Here is a 16,787-nt window from a genome sequence, read left to right on the forward strand (position 1 = left end):
ATGAGGGGGGACCTGACGCGGAGCACACTCTGAATGGTAGACCAGTACCCCGCCTCGGCGAAGGTTCAGGAGAGACACTCGTCATAGTTGCTGAAATCGCGGGTCAAAGACAATAAATTGGTCTCGAACGTGCAGGGATAGCGTCCATTGACACGACAGGAAATGGTCAGCCCGCCCCTGGCGCAACGGTGCTGCAGAACCGTTCGAACAGCATGTCATGTCCCGTCCCCGAAGACCGAGATGGAGAGTCTAGATCTCATGATGATATAAGGCCATCGACAATGCAGTACCTATATGAATCGCCAGATCCGCTCAGGCACAGCAGAAAAATAATTATATAAATAAATAACGTTGATCCCATACTGACAGGCAACATGCGACCAGTTCTGACCACCTCGCTCAACCCCTCAATACTGCGCTGCCAGCCAGCCAGACTCTTCAGCATCACCGCCGCCAGGATGACCGTCGATCCGCCCAGCTTCCCGTTCAAGCGGGCCTCCGGCATGGAGCCGCCGGCCGAGTTTGCTCGACTCCGGGCTACCGACCCGGTGGCGAGGATCAAGCTGTTCGACGGCAGCCTCGCCTGGCTCATGACCAAGTACAAGGACGTCACCGCCGTGGCAACGGACACCAGGCTCTCCAAAGTGCGGCACCATATCATGTAGCGTGTTTAGGACAGTGTCGTATCATATAGGCTGACGTATTCCGAACAGGAACGAACCCGCCCAGGCTTCCCGGAACTGAATGCGGGTGGCAAGCTGGCCGCCAAGGCCAAGCCGACTTTCGTTGATATGGATGCTCCAGATCATATGCGCCAGAGGCGAGCCAATTCCGCAGTCCCGTTTGCTGTCGAGTACGTGTGGCTAACGTCTTCATACAGGAGCATGGTAGAGATGTTCTTCGTCCCCGAACACGTCAAGAAGTTGCAGCCATATATCCAGAAGACGGTCGACGACCTCCTGGACGCCATGAAGGCCAAGGGCTGCGCCAACGGACCGGTCGATCTGGTCAAGGAATTTGCACTCCCTGTCCCGTCCTATGTAAGTCGAGACGAGCGCGCCAGGGCACAGCAGACGTGCAGGTCAACTGACATCCCCTTGCGCAATAGATCATCTACACCATCCTGGGCGTCCCCTTCAACGACCTGGAATTCCTCACCCAGCAGAACTCCATCCGCACAAACGGCAGCGCGACAGCGCGAGAGGCGTCCTCTGCGAGCACGTATGTATCCGCTTTCCCCTTTTCCTGGGTGCACGAGGCGAGGATGAACTGACGTGTGCGTCAAAACAGGGAGCTGCTCAAGTATCTCGCGGACCTCGTGGAAAAGCGGTCCAAGCAGCCGACGGACGACCTCATCAGCAAGCTGGTCGTCGAGCAGGTCAAGCCCGGACACATCCAGAAGGACGACGCGGTGCAGATTGCGTTCCTGCTCCTCGTCGCTGGGAACGCCACCATGGTGAACATGATTGCCCTGGTACGTGTATAGCCTGCCTACCCCTACCACCGAGTCGGGGGCGGAGGAGTTTATTTTCGTCATGCCAGCTGCTGACATGTAAATGGTTAAAGGGTGTAGTGACGCTGTTCCAGCACCCAGCCCAGCTGGCCGAGCTGAAGGCCAACCCGTCGCTCGCCCCTGCATTCGTGGAGGAGCTCTGCCGGTACCACACCGCGTCGGCCATGGCCATGAAGCGGACGGCCAAGGTTGATGTCGAGATAGGCGGGAAGGTATGTTGCTTAAGCCCTCTCCCCTTCCTCCCCTCCCTCCTGACTAGGGGAATCAGTTCTAACTCAGCAAACAACAGCACATCAAGGCCGGCGAGGGCATCATCGCGTCCAACCAGTCAGCCAACCGGGACGAGGACGTGTTCGTTGACCCAGATACCTTCGACATGCACCGCAAGTGGCCGGCCAAGAACGACCCGCTCGGCTACGGCTTCGGGCCGCACCGCTGCATCGCCGAGCACCTCGCCAAGGCGGAGCTGATCACCGTGTTTTGTAAGTCTTTCCCCTTTCACTTACGACAAACCCTTTTACTTTATTTCCTCCCGGGGGGAATGCCAAGAAGTTTAAGAAGTGGTGCTGACTGGAAAATTGGGTATAGCCACGCTGTTCAAGAAGGTGCCTGATCTGCGGCTCGCGGTGCCGGTCGAGAAGGTCAACTTCACGCCGCTGGATCGGGATGTCGGCGTTGTGGACCTGCCGGTGACGTTCTAGGGGTCTTCCGGGTGTACATATTGGGATTTGTTGCACGGGGGATTTGTTTCACGGTGGGCAATGTGGATTGATAATCGAAAAAGGGTAGCAGAGGCCGTCTCTGTCGTCTGGGAATAACGGAAGAACCATCTCCTATCAGTATTTAGTTGCAAGCAAATGCCCACTCCAAGACCGAGTTCCTGTGGCACAAGTAAGTGAGAGAGATAGCGTAAAAAAAGGTCAAAAGCGCCTGGCTCGAAGAGGTCCGGATCAGTCAGGCATGCTGCGAATGATGTGATCGGCCCTGTTCGTTTCGCCTCCGAACAACGGCGCGGGGCAGAAAACGCCCCCTCTCAGCTTCCCAATACCTCCCGGTGCCCTCGACCGCTGTAGAATCCGATCAAAGGGCATCATAACCCGCCGGGAATACCAATCTAGGCCTCTCCTCTAAACTTCAAAGCAGAAATGACCGCCAATGTCCCCCGAGTAGGATCGCGCGACCAGACGGTGAAATGGTTCGACAAGACCGTCACGGTCCCCCCGCAGGCGCGCGATCTGCTGGAGAACTATAGCCGCGTCTCCGCGGAGGACGTTGAGAACCATGTGATAGCCCTCGTAGGCAACCCCCCTTTCCTTTACATACATACATACATTTACATACCCGTCCGCTCCAAAACTCACGGTCAGCCTAGCGAGACAAGGCATGGGAGGTGTGGCCGTACCCGTGCCTCGGGCAGTTCCGCTTCCTGGAGCTGAACCTGGCGGGCAGGGCGGACCTCTATCCCCGGCTGGTGGCTCGCCTCAGGGGCGGGGACCGGTTCCTCGACGTGGGGTGCTGTCTCGGGCAGGACATCCGGAAGCTGGTGCACGACGGCGTGCCCGGGGAGAACCTGGTTGGCGCGGAGCTGAATGGGGGGTTTATTGATCTGGGCTATGAGCTGTTCCGGGATAGGGACACGCTCGGGGCTAGGTTTGTTACTGCCGATATCTTGGATGGGGAAGGGGCATGGAGGGGATTCGAGGGGCAGATGGATGTGGTGCAGCTGGGCATGATACTGCATTTGTTCAGCTGGGATGAGCAGGTCAAGGTGTTTGAGCATGCTATCAGGGTCCTCAAATCGGATACGAAGGGAGCGGCCATCATCGGGCAGGCAACGGGGAATGTTGATGGGCTTCCCGGGCCATCGTGGGATAAGAGCACATTCAGGCATAACGCCGCCACATTCACCAAGTTGATCGACGAGGTGTCGGCTAAGACGGGGACAGAATGGGACGTGAAGGCTTCGCTTGACGAAGGCCTGAGCATATTTGACGGGAAGCGTACTTGGGATGACCCCAAGACAAGAAGGCTGCTTTTCGAGATCGAAAAGAGGTAGATGGACGGGACAAGACACGGAGAGAAAGCGGCAAGGCTTGCGTAGCATCCGGAGGAGGAAAGCTCTGTAGTAATTTCGTGGCTATGGCCCGGCCATTCCCAAACCAAGGGAACTAACTCTTTTAACGCCAGTCCGTTTTCCGTGGAACCCAGAGTGCCATGCAAAGCCAATTGTTAGTCCACCAACAGATTATCCCCCACCGAAGTCCCCCAGAAGGTGGTGTGCCAGCATGACTGCATCAGACCTCATCCTACGAGGTCTTGGCTCCCTGAGTGGGCGTCACCTTCTTGCCATCCTTGTTGTACCTGACGCGCGGCGGGGGGGCGCGGTTGCGGCGGCCCTCGCGGGATCGGACACTGTGAGAGCACGTCAGCCGGAGATGTCCTCGTGTGTTCCGGGGATCAGGGACATAGGCGGATTTCGAAGTTCAACCAAGGATCTTCTCAGCCGCCCACGTCGCCGAATTGGCTGGAGCGTGGTTGTCCCCGCCGTGGCGGACAAACGTACCGGACAATCTTGCCATGAATGGCGCAAGAGACGCAGTACTGCAGCTTGAGGTACATCTTGGGAACCGTGTACTCGGCGAAGACAGAGGCCTCCGAGATATCACCTGGTGGGGAGACGCAAAAGTTAGCAAAGCTGGCCAATTCCATTCCGAGAATACACAGCAGTAGGTTGAGCAATATGAATGATCATAGGTACGTACGGATCGCAGCAGACTCGACCATGTTGCGGATGGTGAACCGTTTGATGGCCTTATCCTTGGGGGTGCATCGCGAGCAGTTGGAGCACCGGATGGGCTTGGTGTGGCCGCGGCCCTTCTTGTTGCGGCCGTTGTTCTTTCTCTTCTTGACCATTTTGGCGAATTCTTGAGATGCTGTCGTCGATAGTTCTCAAGACGTTGTCGGGGCTTGGGAGAGGTTGGTGTCAAGCGAGTTTTTGAATTTCTCTTTGAGGGGCTGATTTCGAGTGCCAAGACTTCTCTAGACCCACCTTACCACAGCCAGGGCTGCACACCAAAACGAAGGGCAACAGTTTGGGGAAACCCTAGGAATCAGGTGACCCGCCCGCTTTTTCCAAGCCCTGCGGAGCCCCGACCTATTTTCTAGATTTTGGCGAGCTCACGGGAAAAAAAAGAGACTCTTTCTCATCAACCCCCCAACATCTTCAAGATTGCTTAGGACGGCAATAGCGATATTGTCTAGGTACGTCTGATGATGTTGATGCGCGACCACAACATTTGATTTCCTCCCGTCGATCCCCTTTTCAATGATGCCCAAGTCTTGTCTTCGCTCTGCTTCCGGCGCCAGGCTGGATTCAGCAGCAGCTCTCATGGCGCCTCAACACATAGCCTCTGCATCTTGAGATCAATCCTCTAACCTCTCACCACCCTTCAGTAGGCAGTCATGCAGATCTTCGTCAAGACCCTAACGGGGAAGACTATCACCCTTGAGGTGGAGTCTTCCGACACCATTGACAATGTCAAGTCCAAGATCCAGGACAAGGAGGGCATCCCTCCGGACCAGCAACGGTTGATCTTCGCCGGCAAGCAGCTCGAGGATGGCCGCACCCTCTCCGACTACAACATCCAGAAGGAGAGCACCCTCCATCTGGTGCTCCGGCTCCGTGGTGGCGGCAAGAAGCGCAAGAAGAAGGTCTACACCACCCCCAAGAAGATCAAGCACAAGCGCAAGAAGACCAAATTGGCCGTCCTCAAGTACTACAAGGTCGACAGCGATGGCAAGATCGAGCGGCTGAGGCGCGAGTGCCCGCACGAGACAGTGAGTTGCGCTTCCGGGACAGACGACCAACAAGCAGTTCAAACGATGCTAACATTCTGATTCTAGTGCGGTGCCGGTGTCTTCATGGCGGCCATGCAGGACCGACAGTACTGCGGACGTTGCCACCTAACCTACGTCTTCGACAAGACCAGCTGAGCGGGTTTTGGAGGGATGGTTGGATGAGTCGGATATGGATGGTTTTTTAAAATGCATTGAGCTGGTGACATTCACGGCGTTGATGTATGTACCATAGAATGGACATACTGGCTCTGGCTGGCGAGGAAATGCAGGCAACTGGTCATGAACAAACATCTTGTCCGAATTCCTCGAGTACTGTGACATGTTTAACCGCCCTATCCCTTCCCTCCCTGCCTAGTTATTGGGAAAACCTTGCTTGAGGTTGTCGTACTTGCTCTCCGGATACGAGATGCAATTCTCCGCCTGCTGAAGCCCCGCGGGCCCTCCAAGCACCTCCACCACATTGCCAATAAGACTCGCCTCGGCCGGCTTGTCGGCGCTGCTCTCCCACCACATGGCACCGCCCAGCCCCCTCTCCTTGATGAACTCTGCTTTCCGACGGGCCATGCCCACCGTGTCATAGGTCACCATGGTCCGCTTCCCAGCGTCGTAGCAGTAACTCGCGCCCACCTCGCCGTCCTCGTGCTCCGCCGCCCCCTCGAGCGGCAGCTTCTTGTAGTCGTACACGCCCCTCTCCCACGTCCCCTCGCCGACCCCGCTGTATGGCTTCCCGGGCCCGTCGGTGCGCTCGAAGGCGCGGCCATACAGCGGCATGCCCAGGACGATCTTGCGGGCCGGCACGCCGCGGCTGGCGTAGTAGTCGAGGGCCGCTGCGGTGCTGAACGGCGTGCTGGCGGGGTTCGATCCCGACGGGAACAGGTTGGCCTGATGGCCCGCCGCGGCATCCCAGCTGCCGGCGTAGTCGTAGGCCATCAGGTTCCAGAAGTCGAGCAGCCGGTCCATGGCCGGCAGGTCGAGCTTCTCGTAGTTCTGCGCACCCGCCGGGCAGGCGACCGTCAGCTCCAGGTGCGGCGTCCCCGGCGTCGACGCGGCGTGGCCGTCGAGCGCAGCGCGGCACTCTTGCAGCAGGGAGACGAAGTCGGCGGCCTCGGAGGCCGACGCCGGGTACTCCCAGTCGATGTCGAGGCCGTCGAAGCCGAGGTTCTTGACTAGCTCGACTGCGGACTTGGCGAAGGTGCTGCGGCCGGCGGCGGTCGATGCCGGGCCCTTGAAGTTGCTGGAGTAGGTCCAGCCGCCGATGGAGAGGAGGACCTTGAGGTTGCGGTTTCTCCTCTTCAGGAGGTTCAGCTGCTTGAGGCAGCCGTACAGGTTGGTGCCGACGTCGTTCCAGCTGTCACCCTCCCAGTGTATGTCCGTGTCGGCCCAGCTATCGGTGAGGTGGCTGCCGGGATCAAGTCAGTTACGATGATGGCTCTGGCCATGTGATTCTGTCTCTCTCCCACTTACACCTCGCCCGATTCTGGACGGACGTTTGCGAAGGCATAGAGTATGTGGGTCAGGTTTTCTACGGGCAAGTCCTGGGGACGATGTTTTCGGGCGTAAATAGCCCAGTTGACATAATAGGCCACCGTTCGGTAGCCCTCCAGGTTTTCTCCTCCCATGCTGGCTTGCTGTGAGGTCAGGAATGGGAATTGGGTCCTGAAAATGGGCGAGAAGGCAGTCAAAAACACGAAGGACAGAGGAAGGAAAGAGATAACCGCGATGAACGTTTGTCTAACAGCAGGCATGAGTCTTTTGTACCTCGTTGGGCAGATGAGTAAGCATCGGATTTGGGCGCCGAGAAGGAACAGGCCAGCTGAAGAGAGGAGTGTTTACGTTGAAGGCTATGCTATCTTGGGTTGGGCGCAGTTGCTTCTCCCGACTCCTCTTATTATAAGAGGTCAAGCAGCGAAGGCACCGCCACATGCTGCAATGCACTATGACACAAACTTGGTTGGTGTATTGGAGCTCCATCAATCGTTGACCCCATCCAATCGTGGGCCAGCCGCGCAACCAGCCACATGCGCTTACACGTGACCCTGTGCCCCACTTGGTCAGTGCGCCAAACTCTGCCAAGATGGTTCGTTGAAGCTTTCAGCAGGGGAAAAAAAAAATTCAGATCCGTGTAGGTAAAATCCACAAAACACCAGGAGGAAGAAGCACAGCCCAAGCCAACCCCCCAGATTCAGCACAATGGCTGTCAATTACGTGCTTCACGAGTCGGCCGTCGGCTACTCCATTTATGAAGTGGTCCGACAGGCTGACAGCATTGGGGTGAACCTCCCCGAGGTCAAGGAGTCGATGAGTGATGTTTCCAAGTTCTCCAAGTTGGTCCGACTTGTCAGCTTCAATCCATGGCAGTATGTCTCTTCTCGAGGAGGTCTTCGATAATCCCGAAGATGTCGCTACCCAATATCTCCTTGGAACAAAATACTGATTGGCATTTTTCCAGAAATGCTGCCTCTGGTCTGGAGAACATCAACCTGGTTTCCGAGGGCATTGTCAGCGACGACCTGAAGAATATTCTCGAACTCAACCTCCCGAAGACGAGCGGCAAGAAGAGCAAGGTCGTCCTTGCTGTCTCTGACAAGAAGCTTGCGGGCGAGATCAGCAGTATCTTCCCCGGCGTTCAATGCGAGTCTGTCGACTCTTCTCCGGTCGCCGCCGCACTGCTCCGGGGCATTCGAGTCCACACGGCAAAGTTGGTCAAGGATCTGCGAGAGGGCGACATCAATCGGGCACAGCTTGGTCTTGGCCATGCCTATTCGCGGTCCAAGGTCAAGTTCAACGTCCACAAGAATGATAACCACATCATTCAGGGCATTGCGACGCTCGATGCCCTGGATAAGGGTGTCAACCAAGGCGCAATGCGTGTGCGGGAGTGGTATGGATGGCATTTCCCCGAACTCGTTAAGATCGTCTCCGACAATGGCACATACGCGAAGCTGGTTCTGGCCGTTGGCAACAAGAAGTCCCTTACCGATGACAGCGTGGATGACCTTGCAAACCTGTTGGACCAGGACAAGGACAAGGCAGAAGCGATTGTCAATGCGGCCAAGATGTCGATGGGTCAGGATATTACGGAAGAGGATCTTGTGGTCGTGCTTGATCTTGCGAACAACGTCTCCAAGATGGCCGAATACAGACGAATCCTTGCCGAGTCTTTGGATAAGAAGATGGGCTCTGTTGCTCCCAACCTCCAGGTTGTTCTCGGCACAGCCGTCGCAGCTCGCCTGATCTCCCACGCCGGTTCCCTGACCAACTTGGCCAAGTACCCCGCCTCTACTCTCCAGATCCTGGGTGCCGAGAAGGCCCTTTTCCGCGCCCTCAAGACCAAGAGCGCGACTCCCAAGTACGGCCTCCTCTACCAGAGCTCCTTCATCGGCCGTGCGGGGCCCAAGGTCAAGGGCCGCATCTCCCGCTACCTCGCCAACAAGTGCAGCATCGCCAGCCGGATCGACAGCTTCTCCGAGGAGCCGACCAACCGGTTCGGACAGGCGCTGCGGGACCAGGTGGAGCAGCGTCTGCAGTTCTACGCCACCGGCGCCAAGCCGGTCAAGAACATAGATGCCATGGACGCGGCGATGAAGAAGGTCATTGGCGACGTCGGCGACGTCGGTATCGACGAGGACATGATCGATCGCCCCGCGGCTGCCTCGACGCCGGCCAAGGAGAAGAAGGACAAGAAGGACAAGAAGGAGAAGAAGGAAAAGAAGGACAAGAAGCGCAAGAGCTTGGGAGACGTGGAGATGGTCGATGCCGACGCAGATGGCGAGCGTAAGAAGAAAAAGAAGAGGAAGTCGACCTCGGCTGAATAGTTTGGTTGGTCGGTCGGCTTGCTTTAAAACCCAGTCCTTGCTCGACTGATCACCTACCCCTTGGCTGGCTTTTTCTTGGGAGTTTCTTTTTTTGGCATTGGCTGGATGTGCGTACAAGGAGTTCACTGGATTTTGTTGGTAATTCGTATCTGGTTTTGAGTGTATCATACCCTCATGTCCATCGCTACAAGATTGAGATGGAATAAACAGGTTAGATCGTACAAAATGAACCGTGATGTCTTGTGTGTAACAGCTCGGATACGTTTCCCAGGGGGGTGCAAGCAAGTCAATGTTCGCAACATCGTCACTTCTTCGTTTATATCATTGTGCGAAGGCAGGCCTCCTCGCTTGCCAGGTGTACAGTATATATCAGGCATCGATATCTTGTTGCCCATTGAAGTAACGTAGGTAGCTAGTTATCGTAGCCACCAATGCTGAAAGCTGAGCCGGCTTTTGTCAAAACGCCGCAAGACGCCTAAATCCTGCCAATGCCGCCCCCTTTCCCTTGTCCCCCATTCCCACAACATCTTGGCTCAAAAAGTAGAATAAAAATAAAAGTGAAAATAAAACACCAGGGCGGGGGCCCACTTCACGCACCCTCGCTTCCGAACTCGCGGGTCCACTCCTCGTTGCGCTTGAGGTCGACGTCGGAGACGGTCGGCCGGCTCGCCTTGATGGCCTTGATGAAGTCCTTCTTCTCGACCTGCGGCTCCAGCAGCTCGGCCGACGGGACCTTCTCCCACGTCATCTCCTCCGCGTCCGGGTCGCCGGGCGAGCAGGGCGTGACCCTGGGGACGCCGTCGACGGTGACCTTGCGGGGAGTTCGTCAGTTTGGGGACGCGTGGCAGGGAGTGTGGACAGGGGAGTGGGAGTGCGGGAAAGGGGAGAGCGAAGGGGGAGGAAAAGATAATTACGTACCTTCTTGAAGTGTGTCGCCTGCTGGATCTTCCGGACGGGCTGCATGAGCGCGTCCTGCACGGCGATGCTGATGTCGGAGCCCGAGTAGCCCTCGGCCGACAAGGCCAGCTCGCGGAAGTCCTCCGATTTGAGGGCGGTCGGGGTGTCGCCGATGGCGAGCTTGAACATGGTGGTGCGGGCGGCCAGGTCGGGCAGGCTGATGTGCACGCGGCGCTGGAAGCGGCGGCGGATGGCGGCGTCGAGCTGCCAGGGGATGTTTGTGGCGCCCAGGACGAGCACGCCCTTGCTGTCCTTGCCCACGCCGTCCATCTGCACCAGCATCTCCGTCTTTATCCTCCGCGACGCCTCCGACTCGCCCTCGCCCCGCGGCCCACAGAGCGCGTCGACCTCGTCGATGAAGATGATGGAGGGCTTGTTTTCGCGCGCCATGGCGAAGAGCTGCTTGACTAACCTGGCGGAGGGGGAATAGGGTGTCAGTATGGGACTCTTCTTGGGTAATTTGGAATGGGGTGCGTAAGGGGAGGGGAGGGGAGAGGGGGAGGTATTAGCCTGTACCTTTCACTCTCGCCCATCCACTTGCTGACCAAGTCCGAACTGCTGACGCTGAAGAACGTGCTCTTAGCCTCCGTAGCCACCGCCTTGGCCAGAAAACTCTTTCCCGTCCCCGGCGGACCGTACAGCAAGATCCCCTTCCACGGCTGCCTCTTCCCAACAAACAGGTGCGGGAACTTGATGGGCAGCAGCACGGCCTCCTTGAGGGCCTCCTTGGCGCCCTCGAGGCCGGCGACGTCGTCCCACTTGACGTCGGGCCTGTCCTGCAGGATGGCACCCGCGAGAGCGTTCCTGAGCTTCTTACTGTCCTCGTCTATCGGCTCTCCGCCGCCAGCCCCCGGCCCTCCTGCACCGTCCTCGCCCTTGCCCGCGCCGCCGGTGGAGCTGCCGTTAGCGCCCAGCATGCCGGGCTTCTTACGCTTGCCCTCGGCGTCGGCGAGGTGCGCCTTGAGCTTCTCGGCCCGGTCCATGTACTCGCCCGTCTTGGCCCGGATCATCTCCTTGGACTTGGGGTTCTTCTCCCACTTGAGCGCCAGCATGAACAGCTCGAGCGACTGGTAGTACATCTGGTACGCCCGCTCGTACTGCGCATCGTTGTCGGCCTCGATGGCCTTGCGCACCTGCTCGATGGCCCGACCGAGGAAATCGGTGTTGGACATGGTGGGTGCCCCTGTTTTTGTTTGCCTTGGGGGGAGGAGTGGGTTGTGGCTTTTCGAGGATTGGTGTTCGGAGCCCTGTGGTGGGTTGGGTAGGGTATTGGAAAGGGGATCAGCGACGGCGGGATTTTCGTGCGTGGGTGTGTGTGTGTTGTCGATTTTTGCTCTGCCCGCGTTGTCGACAGAGGTACGTTGAGCTGGTGCGTTGAGCCCGAGCCAAGTGTGTTGACACCAGCGCTGCAGCAAAAGGCGGTTATGGTAGGTACCTACGTAGGTGGTTTTCTATGTCGTCCCGTCGCCTGGTTGACCCGGAAGCCGCAACCCTAGCGCGGCGGGGTGCCATGCATCTTGGCGGGGCTGCCAAGCGTTAGTGATGCTGCGGCAACTGGTGCATAAACGCTAACATTTTAGTCTGGCATCCTTGGAAAATCCGACATTTGCGATAACCTCAGCCTCTTCCATATCTCAGCTACTCCTCACTCAGTGTGGCGAGTGACCAACAGTCTTGATACATACCGTTTTCAAGTCATTCAAGGAAGAATTGATTTTATCGGAATCCGGAAATTATCACGAAAGATGGCAGACGCTCAAGCCCGGCTGCAGAAACTCTCAGAGGAGTTCACAGACCTTCAAAAAGGTATATCATGACGGGGGCGACATCTTTGATTTTGGCTGTTGGTAACCGCTACTACAGAGCTCCAAGATGTAGTCGACTCGCGGCAGAGGCTCGAAGCTCAAAAAAACGAGAACCTTGGCGTCCAGAAAGTACGTTTGGACGCTTCACTTTCCGTTTGGCAGGGCGCGGGTGTCTAACTAAACATTTGGGACAAAAGGAATTCGGCAAGCTCAAGAATGACGAGACCATTTACAAACTCATCGGCCCCGTCCTGCTGGAACAGGACAAGACAGAGGCAGAGAGCACCGTTAACGGTCGGATAGAATTCATTGGCAAGGAGATGTAGGTCTAGCTACCCCCTGCCCCTTTTCAGGAGGAAGAGTTGTGTTGTCCGTCAACTAATCCACGTTGGACAAAGATCACGGTTGGAGAAGCAGATCAAGGACACCCAAGAAAAGATCGAGAAGAAGAAGGGAGAGATCATCCAGACCCAGGCGGCGGCGGCGCAGGGACCGCCCGCCGGGAAACAGCCGGTCAAGGCATAAAGGGGGAAGGTTGACCGCCGGGGGAAGGATGAATTTGGAAGGCAGGCCAGCTCGGGACAGGCCAACCCGTGACTCTCTCGCAATTCGCCGACCATTTGAGAAAGTTGGGGCACCTGGCGTTCCTACCCTTTCACCGGCTCGATGGACGGGGTTATCACAGGCCGGAGTGGATTGTGATGTCCTCGGCATGGCAAAGGCAAAAGGCCAGTATCAGTGATTAACTTTGTCGATTGTTAAACCCGACTGCCATGGTCGTCATCTCCTCGATGGCCAGGTGGCAACCCCGGGAACAGACCGAGGTTAGCCGCCTCATTCGTCGTCACGTAGCACGCTCGAAGTTTGTGTGGTTCGGCCTGGGAGGGCGAGAGTCATATATAGTGCGCTCTAGAACTCGATAGGAAAATATTTCCGCTTGTCATCATCAACTGAATGGCGAATTTGTCTATCGGGTGATCGATAAGTCTAATTACTAGGGCCGCCGCGCGGAAATATCGCCTTGCAAGCAGAATATCAGCATTGCCGCAAAAATGAATGGGGATTTTAGAAATGCCGCCGACTCGAATGCGCGTCATAAGGGGGCGATCGCCACTAATGGGCCCGCGTAGAATCAGGGGCTGAACAATGTGCTGTAAACATATCACAAAAAGTGGGCGGCTGAAGTCCTCGTTGGCCCAACTCTTGAGCTATTGCCGCTCGAGAAGGGTCTAAGACACGTTGTGTGCGACACACCTTGGGAGTTGCGTTGGTCATCAGGTGTGAGTGCAATAGCGTCGATGAACCCCCCTTATGTCGATTGGGACTGCGAGAGGCGATTGCTGCCCGCCTGGTTGACCAATCACAGCCTAGTCTCCGTGGATCATGTTTCTCTAGTGCCCCTGAAAACCTCTTTAGACACAATACCCCGGTTTCTCCATACATGCAGGCACACATATATATATAGCAGTTTGTAGTTGTTCTGTTCGACTCTCTCTCGACGCAATGTTTGCGGAAAGCAGGATGGCCGCCAAGGGCAATTGGAATCACATATTTGTTGACCTTGGAGTTGTCCGCCTCTGGCCTGAGATTATAGTCTCTCCGGATCTGGTAGGGAGCCATAGTTCCGACTTGATATATATGTGCTCCTCGAATCGACTTGGAGTGCTTAACCCCCTGAGAGACGAACATTCCGGCAGCGAATACCACATGTGGCTTTTCTGCGGGTAGCGGAGAGTATGAACAGCCGTGTCCAATCACGCCAGTCGAACACCTCCGAACAGGAGATCTTTTGAGTGTGCGGTTTCTGGTAACGAGCTTGTCCCAGTTGAGCGACTCGTCCATCTACATATATAGACAGGCGTTAGTTGACCAGTGGAAACGTTGGCTTTCTCCTGGATGATACTTCTCCAGGAAGACACTTGTATCCAAAGCTCTTTCTAGCTCTTTCCATGATCTTTCCATGACGGATGGGTTCCGTTGTCTGTTGGTAAAAGAGCGGAGTAGGGCTGGGTTGTTGGAGGCGTACTAGCACCCAGGCCTCCTTACAAAAACCCTAAGCCGCCCCCGGGTCCCGCCTCGCCGCCTAGGTCGGTAGGGTTTAGCGAGTATTTATTAGATGGCTGCTCCAAGGTAGGACCGCGCAAGCCAGATGGGAGGCGTCAGGATCGAGAATCGGGGTACTTATCTTGCTAGTATTATGCATTCGAAGGCAGTCTTCGACAAGATGCCCCGCCCAAGCGTTGGAGGAACAGAGACAGCGATTGCTGATGCGTGCGTCGCTTGTCTTGCCGCCGAACTTGCATGTTCTCCCTTCGTCGAAAATCGGTACCCAAGCCCACCCACCACGACCTTTAGATCGAACACGCCAAACCCAAGTTCAGTACTCGCAGAGGCTGTCCATCATCCATCATGAATCCTACGACCGGTTACCCAGAGACCTCGATTATCGCCCCATCGCCCCTCGAGTACTACTACAGCGATGACCCTCAGCCACCACTGTCCTGGAACCCCTTCCTCGACCCAGTCGCCGCCGCCGACAATCCATCGGGCCACCCATACCACCAAGCATCGGCATCCATCAACCGAGCAGATGTCTCGACCGCACTCCTAGGGGATGAGCACCAACAGCTAGCCGGGCTCCCGCCGAACCCCTTTTCGCTTCCCCCAGGGGAGATCGTAACCGACGGCCCCGATGTGGGATTCCATCAATCCCGGATAGAATCCCAACCGCCGCTATGGCACCACTACCCCCGAGTCGACGGCTCCCATCTGCCAGGCTCCATGCCATCAGATCCGGCCGCAATGATACCTAACTCATACTATCAGCCACCGAGCCAGACGCACGCGCAGTCGACACAAGAGGATGAAGAATACGTTAGCTTTAACACTACATCCAGAGATGTAGTGGCGACAACAAAATCAAAGAGCAACAGACACGACGCAAAGGTTAGCACCAAGCATCCGAAAAGGCAAGAGGGGGGAACGGAGAAGCACGTCAGCAAGAAGCGTGATGGCCGACCGTCAGGGGATAAACAACGACCACGACCATCGAGTGCCGCCCAACCGGCCGGACCAAGCGGGCCTGCCCCTACACCCTCGCGACCTCACGCATCGTCGTCCCGATCATCGAAGTCATCGAAGTCGACGAAGTCGACAGCTGTCGATAAACGGATAACCAACCCATCACCCCGACTGATCATGCCGAAGCCTCACCGGCAGCCGTCCTCGACCGCCACCACCGACGGCCACCCACAGCCCAACCACAGGCGCGGCGTCCATGGCGAGACCTACCCCGACCCCGCCGCCGGCTACGACGACGCCTACCTCCCCCCCAACGACGCCTACCGCTCCCCGATCGATGCCTACCTCTCACCCAACGACGTCGACGGATACCCCAACGATGTCGACGGATACTCCAACGACGTCGACGGATACTCTAACGATGTCGATGGAGTCGACGGATACTCTAACGATGTCGATGGATACTCCAACGACATGGACGGATACCAACCCTTCCCCCAGTCGCCCAACCCCCCAACCCACACATCCGCCACCCACCGCACCGGCGGCGGCAGCAGCCGCCAGCACTACCGCTCCCGCGCCCTCGCCACCTTCGCCTCCCCCGATTCGCCACCGGCCCCGCCGCCGCCGCCGCCGCCGTTGAGCGAAGCGGACCTGCGGGAGCGCAACCGCGCCGCCGCCAGCCGGTGCCGGCAGCGCGAGAGGGAGTCTGCGGAACGCCTGGAGCGCGAGGGCGCGGCGGCGACGGAGCGGCGCGACGAGCTGGCGGCGCAGGCGGCGCGCCTGCGGGGCGAGGCGAGCGAGCTGCGCGGGATGCTGGGCTTGCACGTCGGTTGCGACTGTGTGCTTATACGGCAGTATCTGAGGAATACGGAGAGGGTGGCGGCGGCGGTGGCGGCGGCGGCGGGTGGTGGTGATGGTGGTGGTGGTGAGGATGGGGATGGGGATGGGGATGGGGATGTGGATGGCGATGTGGATGGGGATGGGCATGTTGCTGGTTGTCATGCTGCTGCTGGTGGGTTTGGGAGGAGGGGATGAGGTGAGGGAGGGTAGGTGGATGGAGGGGGGGACGGGAGGGAGTGTAGTGGTGGTGGTTCGTCTCTTTTATGGACAATGGGTGGCGTGATGTCCCCCGTTGACTATGTCCAAAGGTTACTGAGGTAAGTCCCACCCTCCATGCCCAGAACATCCCCATTCGTTGCTGAGACTGACGCTGGGGGGTTTGAGGAGGTGCTGTTCATCGTTCGTTTATATACGAGTGGGCCAGGGGTGGCGAGACCCAGGCGCATAGGTTGGTTGTATAGAATTCGATAAGCTCGATCTACGTTCCTTGGGAGACAAGGTGTGCGGAAGTCACATAGCCTTCAACAGGGTTGACCCGACCCTATTATAGTCGCCCCAGACTGAACCCCTCCGACTTGTGCTGACGACCCCCTGACCCCCTTCTCGGCGGCCTAGATTGAAGATTTTGCCTTCGGTCATCCACCCAAGATGGAGTTAGAAAAGCACGTAGGATGTCCGGCGCTTCTATGGTTCCTCCCAAGAGCTTTATATCCTATCAGACATGTCGCCAATAAGGGTGGCAAGGCTGGCCATCACGGCTCCGTGGACAGAGAGTGGTCCAAAACACTTTTTTGTGGAGGCGACCCAGATATTCCGCGGAGGCGGGCTCGTCTCCGGCTAGGGATTCTGCGCGGAGTCGGAACCATCTCCGAAATAGGGTCTCCTCAGTCAGAATCATTCCCACTACTATAGTAGGAGATTCTTCGCGTGTTCTAGGTATCCTGTCCGATGGAAATCCACGTGCGCAGGATAGGG

At 57.2% G+C, this 16,787-nt stretch overlaps 10 protein-coding genes across 10 annotated transcripts; 6 read left to right on the plus strand and 4 right to left on the minus strand.

Moving 5' to 3' along the window:
• The first annotated feature begins 153 nt into the window (after positions 1 to 153).
• On the plus strand, positions 154 to 2,460 carry QBC33DRAFT_67481 (cytochrome P450 55A2). Its single transcript, XM_060432981.1, has 8 exons — positions 154 to 644; positions 714 to 820; positions 881 to 1,040; positions 1,109 to 1,221; positions 1,291 to 1,474; positions 1,567 to 1,725; positions 1,803 to 1,995; positions 2,102 to 2,460. Exons 1-8 carry the CDS (start codon positions 375 to 377, stop codon positions 2,212 to 2,214), a joined length of 1,299 nt encoding a protein of 432 aa, XP_060283605.1. The 5' UTR covers positions 154 to 374; the 3' UTR covers positions 2,215 to 2,460.
• A 1-nt stretch (position 2,461) lies between these two features.
• QBC33DRAFT_67410 (methyltransferase) lies at positions 2,462 to 3,856 on the plus strand. The gene is made up of 2 exons (XM_060432980.1): positions 2,462 to 2,808; positions 2,886 to 3,856. Exons 1-2 carry the CDS (start codon positions 2,659 to 2,661, stop codon positions 3,567 to 3,569), a joined length of 834 nt encoding a protein of 277 aa, XP_060283606.1. The 5' UTR covers positions 2,462 to 2,658; the 3' UTR covers positions 3,570 to 3,856.
• Positions 3,351 to 4,483, minus strand: QBC33DRAFT_538210 (ribosomal protein S26e). The gene is made up of 3 exons (XM_060427863.1): positions 4,276 to 4,483; positions 4,077 to 4,179; positions 3,351 to 3,925 (listed from the first exon to the last, which is right to left on the minus strand). Exons 1-3 carry the CDS (start codon positions 4,424 to 4,426, stop codon positions 3,820 to 3,822), a joined length of 360 nt encoding a protein of 119 aa, XP_060283607.1. The 5' UTR covers positions 4,427 to 4,483; the 3' UTR covers positions 3,351 to 3,819.
• A 218-nt stretch (positions 4,484 to 4,701) lies between these two features.
• QBC33DRAFT_538213 (ubiquitin-domain-containing protein) lies at positions 4,702 to 5,659 on the plus strand. Its single transcript, XM_060427864.1, has 2 exons — positions 4,702 to 5,350; positions 5,417 to 5,659. The coding sequence occupies exons 1-2, from the start codon at positions 4,976 to 4,978 to the stop codon at positions 5,504 to 5,506; spliced, it is 465 nt and encodes a 154-aa protein (XP_060283608.1). The 5' UTR covers positions 4,702 to 4,975; the 3' UTR covers positions 5,507 to 5,659.
• On the minus strand, positions 5,515 to 7,311 carry QBC33DRAFT_471969 (family 18 glycosyl hydrolase). Its single transcript, XM_060425198.1, has 2 exons — positions 6,836 to 7,311; positions 5,515 to 6,770 (listed from the first exon to the last, which is right to left on the minus strand). The coding sequence occupies exons 1-2, from the start codon at positions 7,114 to 7,116 to the stop codon at positions 5,723 to 5,725; spliced, it is 1,329 nt and encodes a 442-aa protein (XP_060283609.1). The 5' UTR covers positions 7,117 to 7,311; the 3' UTR covers positions 5,515 to 5,722.
• A 184-nt stretch (positions 7,312 to 7,495) lies between these two features.
• QBC33DRAFT_538218 (Nop domain-containing protein) lies at positions 7,496 to 9,486 on the plus strand. Its single transcript, XM_060427865.1, has 2 exons — positions 7,496 to 7,728; positions 7,821 to 9,486. The coding sequence occupies exons 1-2, from the start codon at positions 7,562 to 7,564 to the stop codon at positions 9,184 to 9,186; spliced, it is 1,533 nt and encodes a 510-aa protein (XP_060283610.1). The 5' UTR covers positions 7,496 to 7,561; the 3' UTR covers positions 9,187 to 9,486.
• Positions 9,371 to 11,606, minus strand: QBC33DRAFT_538219 (vacuolar protein sorting-associated protein 4). Its single transcript, XM_060427866.1, has 3 exons — positions 10,660 to 11,606; positions 10,105 to 10,555; positions 9,371 to 9,997 (listed from the first exon to the last, which is right to left on the minus strand). The coding sequence occupies exons 1-3, from the start codon at positions 11,313 to 11,315 to the stop codon at positions 9,776 to 9,778; spliced, it is 1,329 nt and encodes a 442-aa protein (XP_060283611.1). The 5' UTR covers positions 11,316 to 11,606; the 3' UTR covers positions 9,371 to 9,775.
• A 136-nt stretch (positions 11,607 to 11,742) lies between these two features.
• On the plus strand, positions 11,743 to 12,929 carry QBC33DRAFT_67765 (Prefoldin). Its single transcript, XM_060432983.1, has 4 exons — positions 11,743 to 11,949; positions 12,007 to 12,077; positions 12,146 to 12,270; positions 12,347 to 12,929. Exons 1-4 carry the CDS (start codon positions 11,889 to 11,891, stop codon positions 12,471 to 12,473), a joined length of 384 nt encoding a protein of 127 aa, XP_060283612.1. The 5' UTR covers positions 11,743 to 11,888; the 3' UTR covers positions 12,474 to 12,929.
• Positions 12,928 to 14,072, minus strand: QBC33DRAFT_67762 (uncharacterized protein). Its single transcript, XM_060432982.1, has one exon. The coding sequence runs from the start codon at positions 13,788 to 13,790 to the stop codon at positions 13,062 to 13,064; it is 729 nt and encodes a 242-aa protein (XP_060283613.1). The 5' UTR covers positions 13,791 to 14,072; the 3' UTR covers positions 12,928 to 13,061.
• A 1-nt stretch (position 14,073) lies between these two features.
• QBC33DRAFT_586646 (uncharacterized protein) lies at positions 14,074 to 16,312 on the plus strand. The gene has a single exon (XM_060431486.1). The coding sequence runs from the start codon at positions 14,358 to 14,360 to the stop codon at positions 16,005 to 16,007; it is 1,650 nt and encodes a 549-aa protein (XP_060283614.1). The 5' UTR covers positions 14,074 to 14,357; the 3' UTR covers positions 16,008 to 16,312.
• Positions 16,313 to 16,787: the final 475 nt, after the last annotated feature.

The sequence above is a fragment of the Phialemonium atrogriseum genome (genome assembly GCF_030411735.1).
Source record: "Phialemonium atrogriseum strain 8032-3 unplaced genomic scaffold QBC33scaffold_12, whole genome shotgun sequence".
NCBI lineage: Eukaryota > Fungi > Ascomycota > Sordariomycetes > Cephalothecales > Cephalothecaceae > Phialemonium > Phialemonium atrogriseum.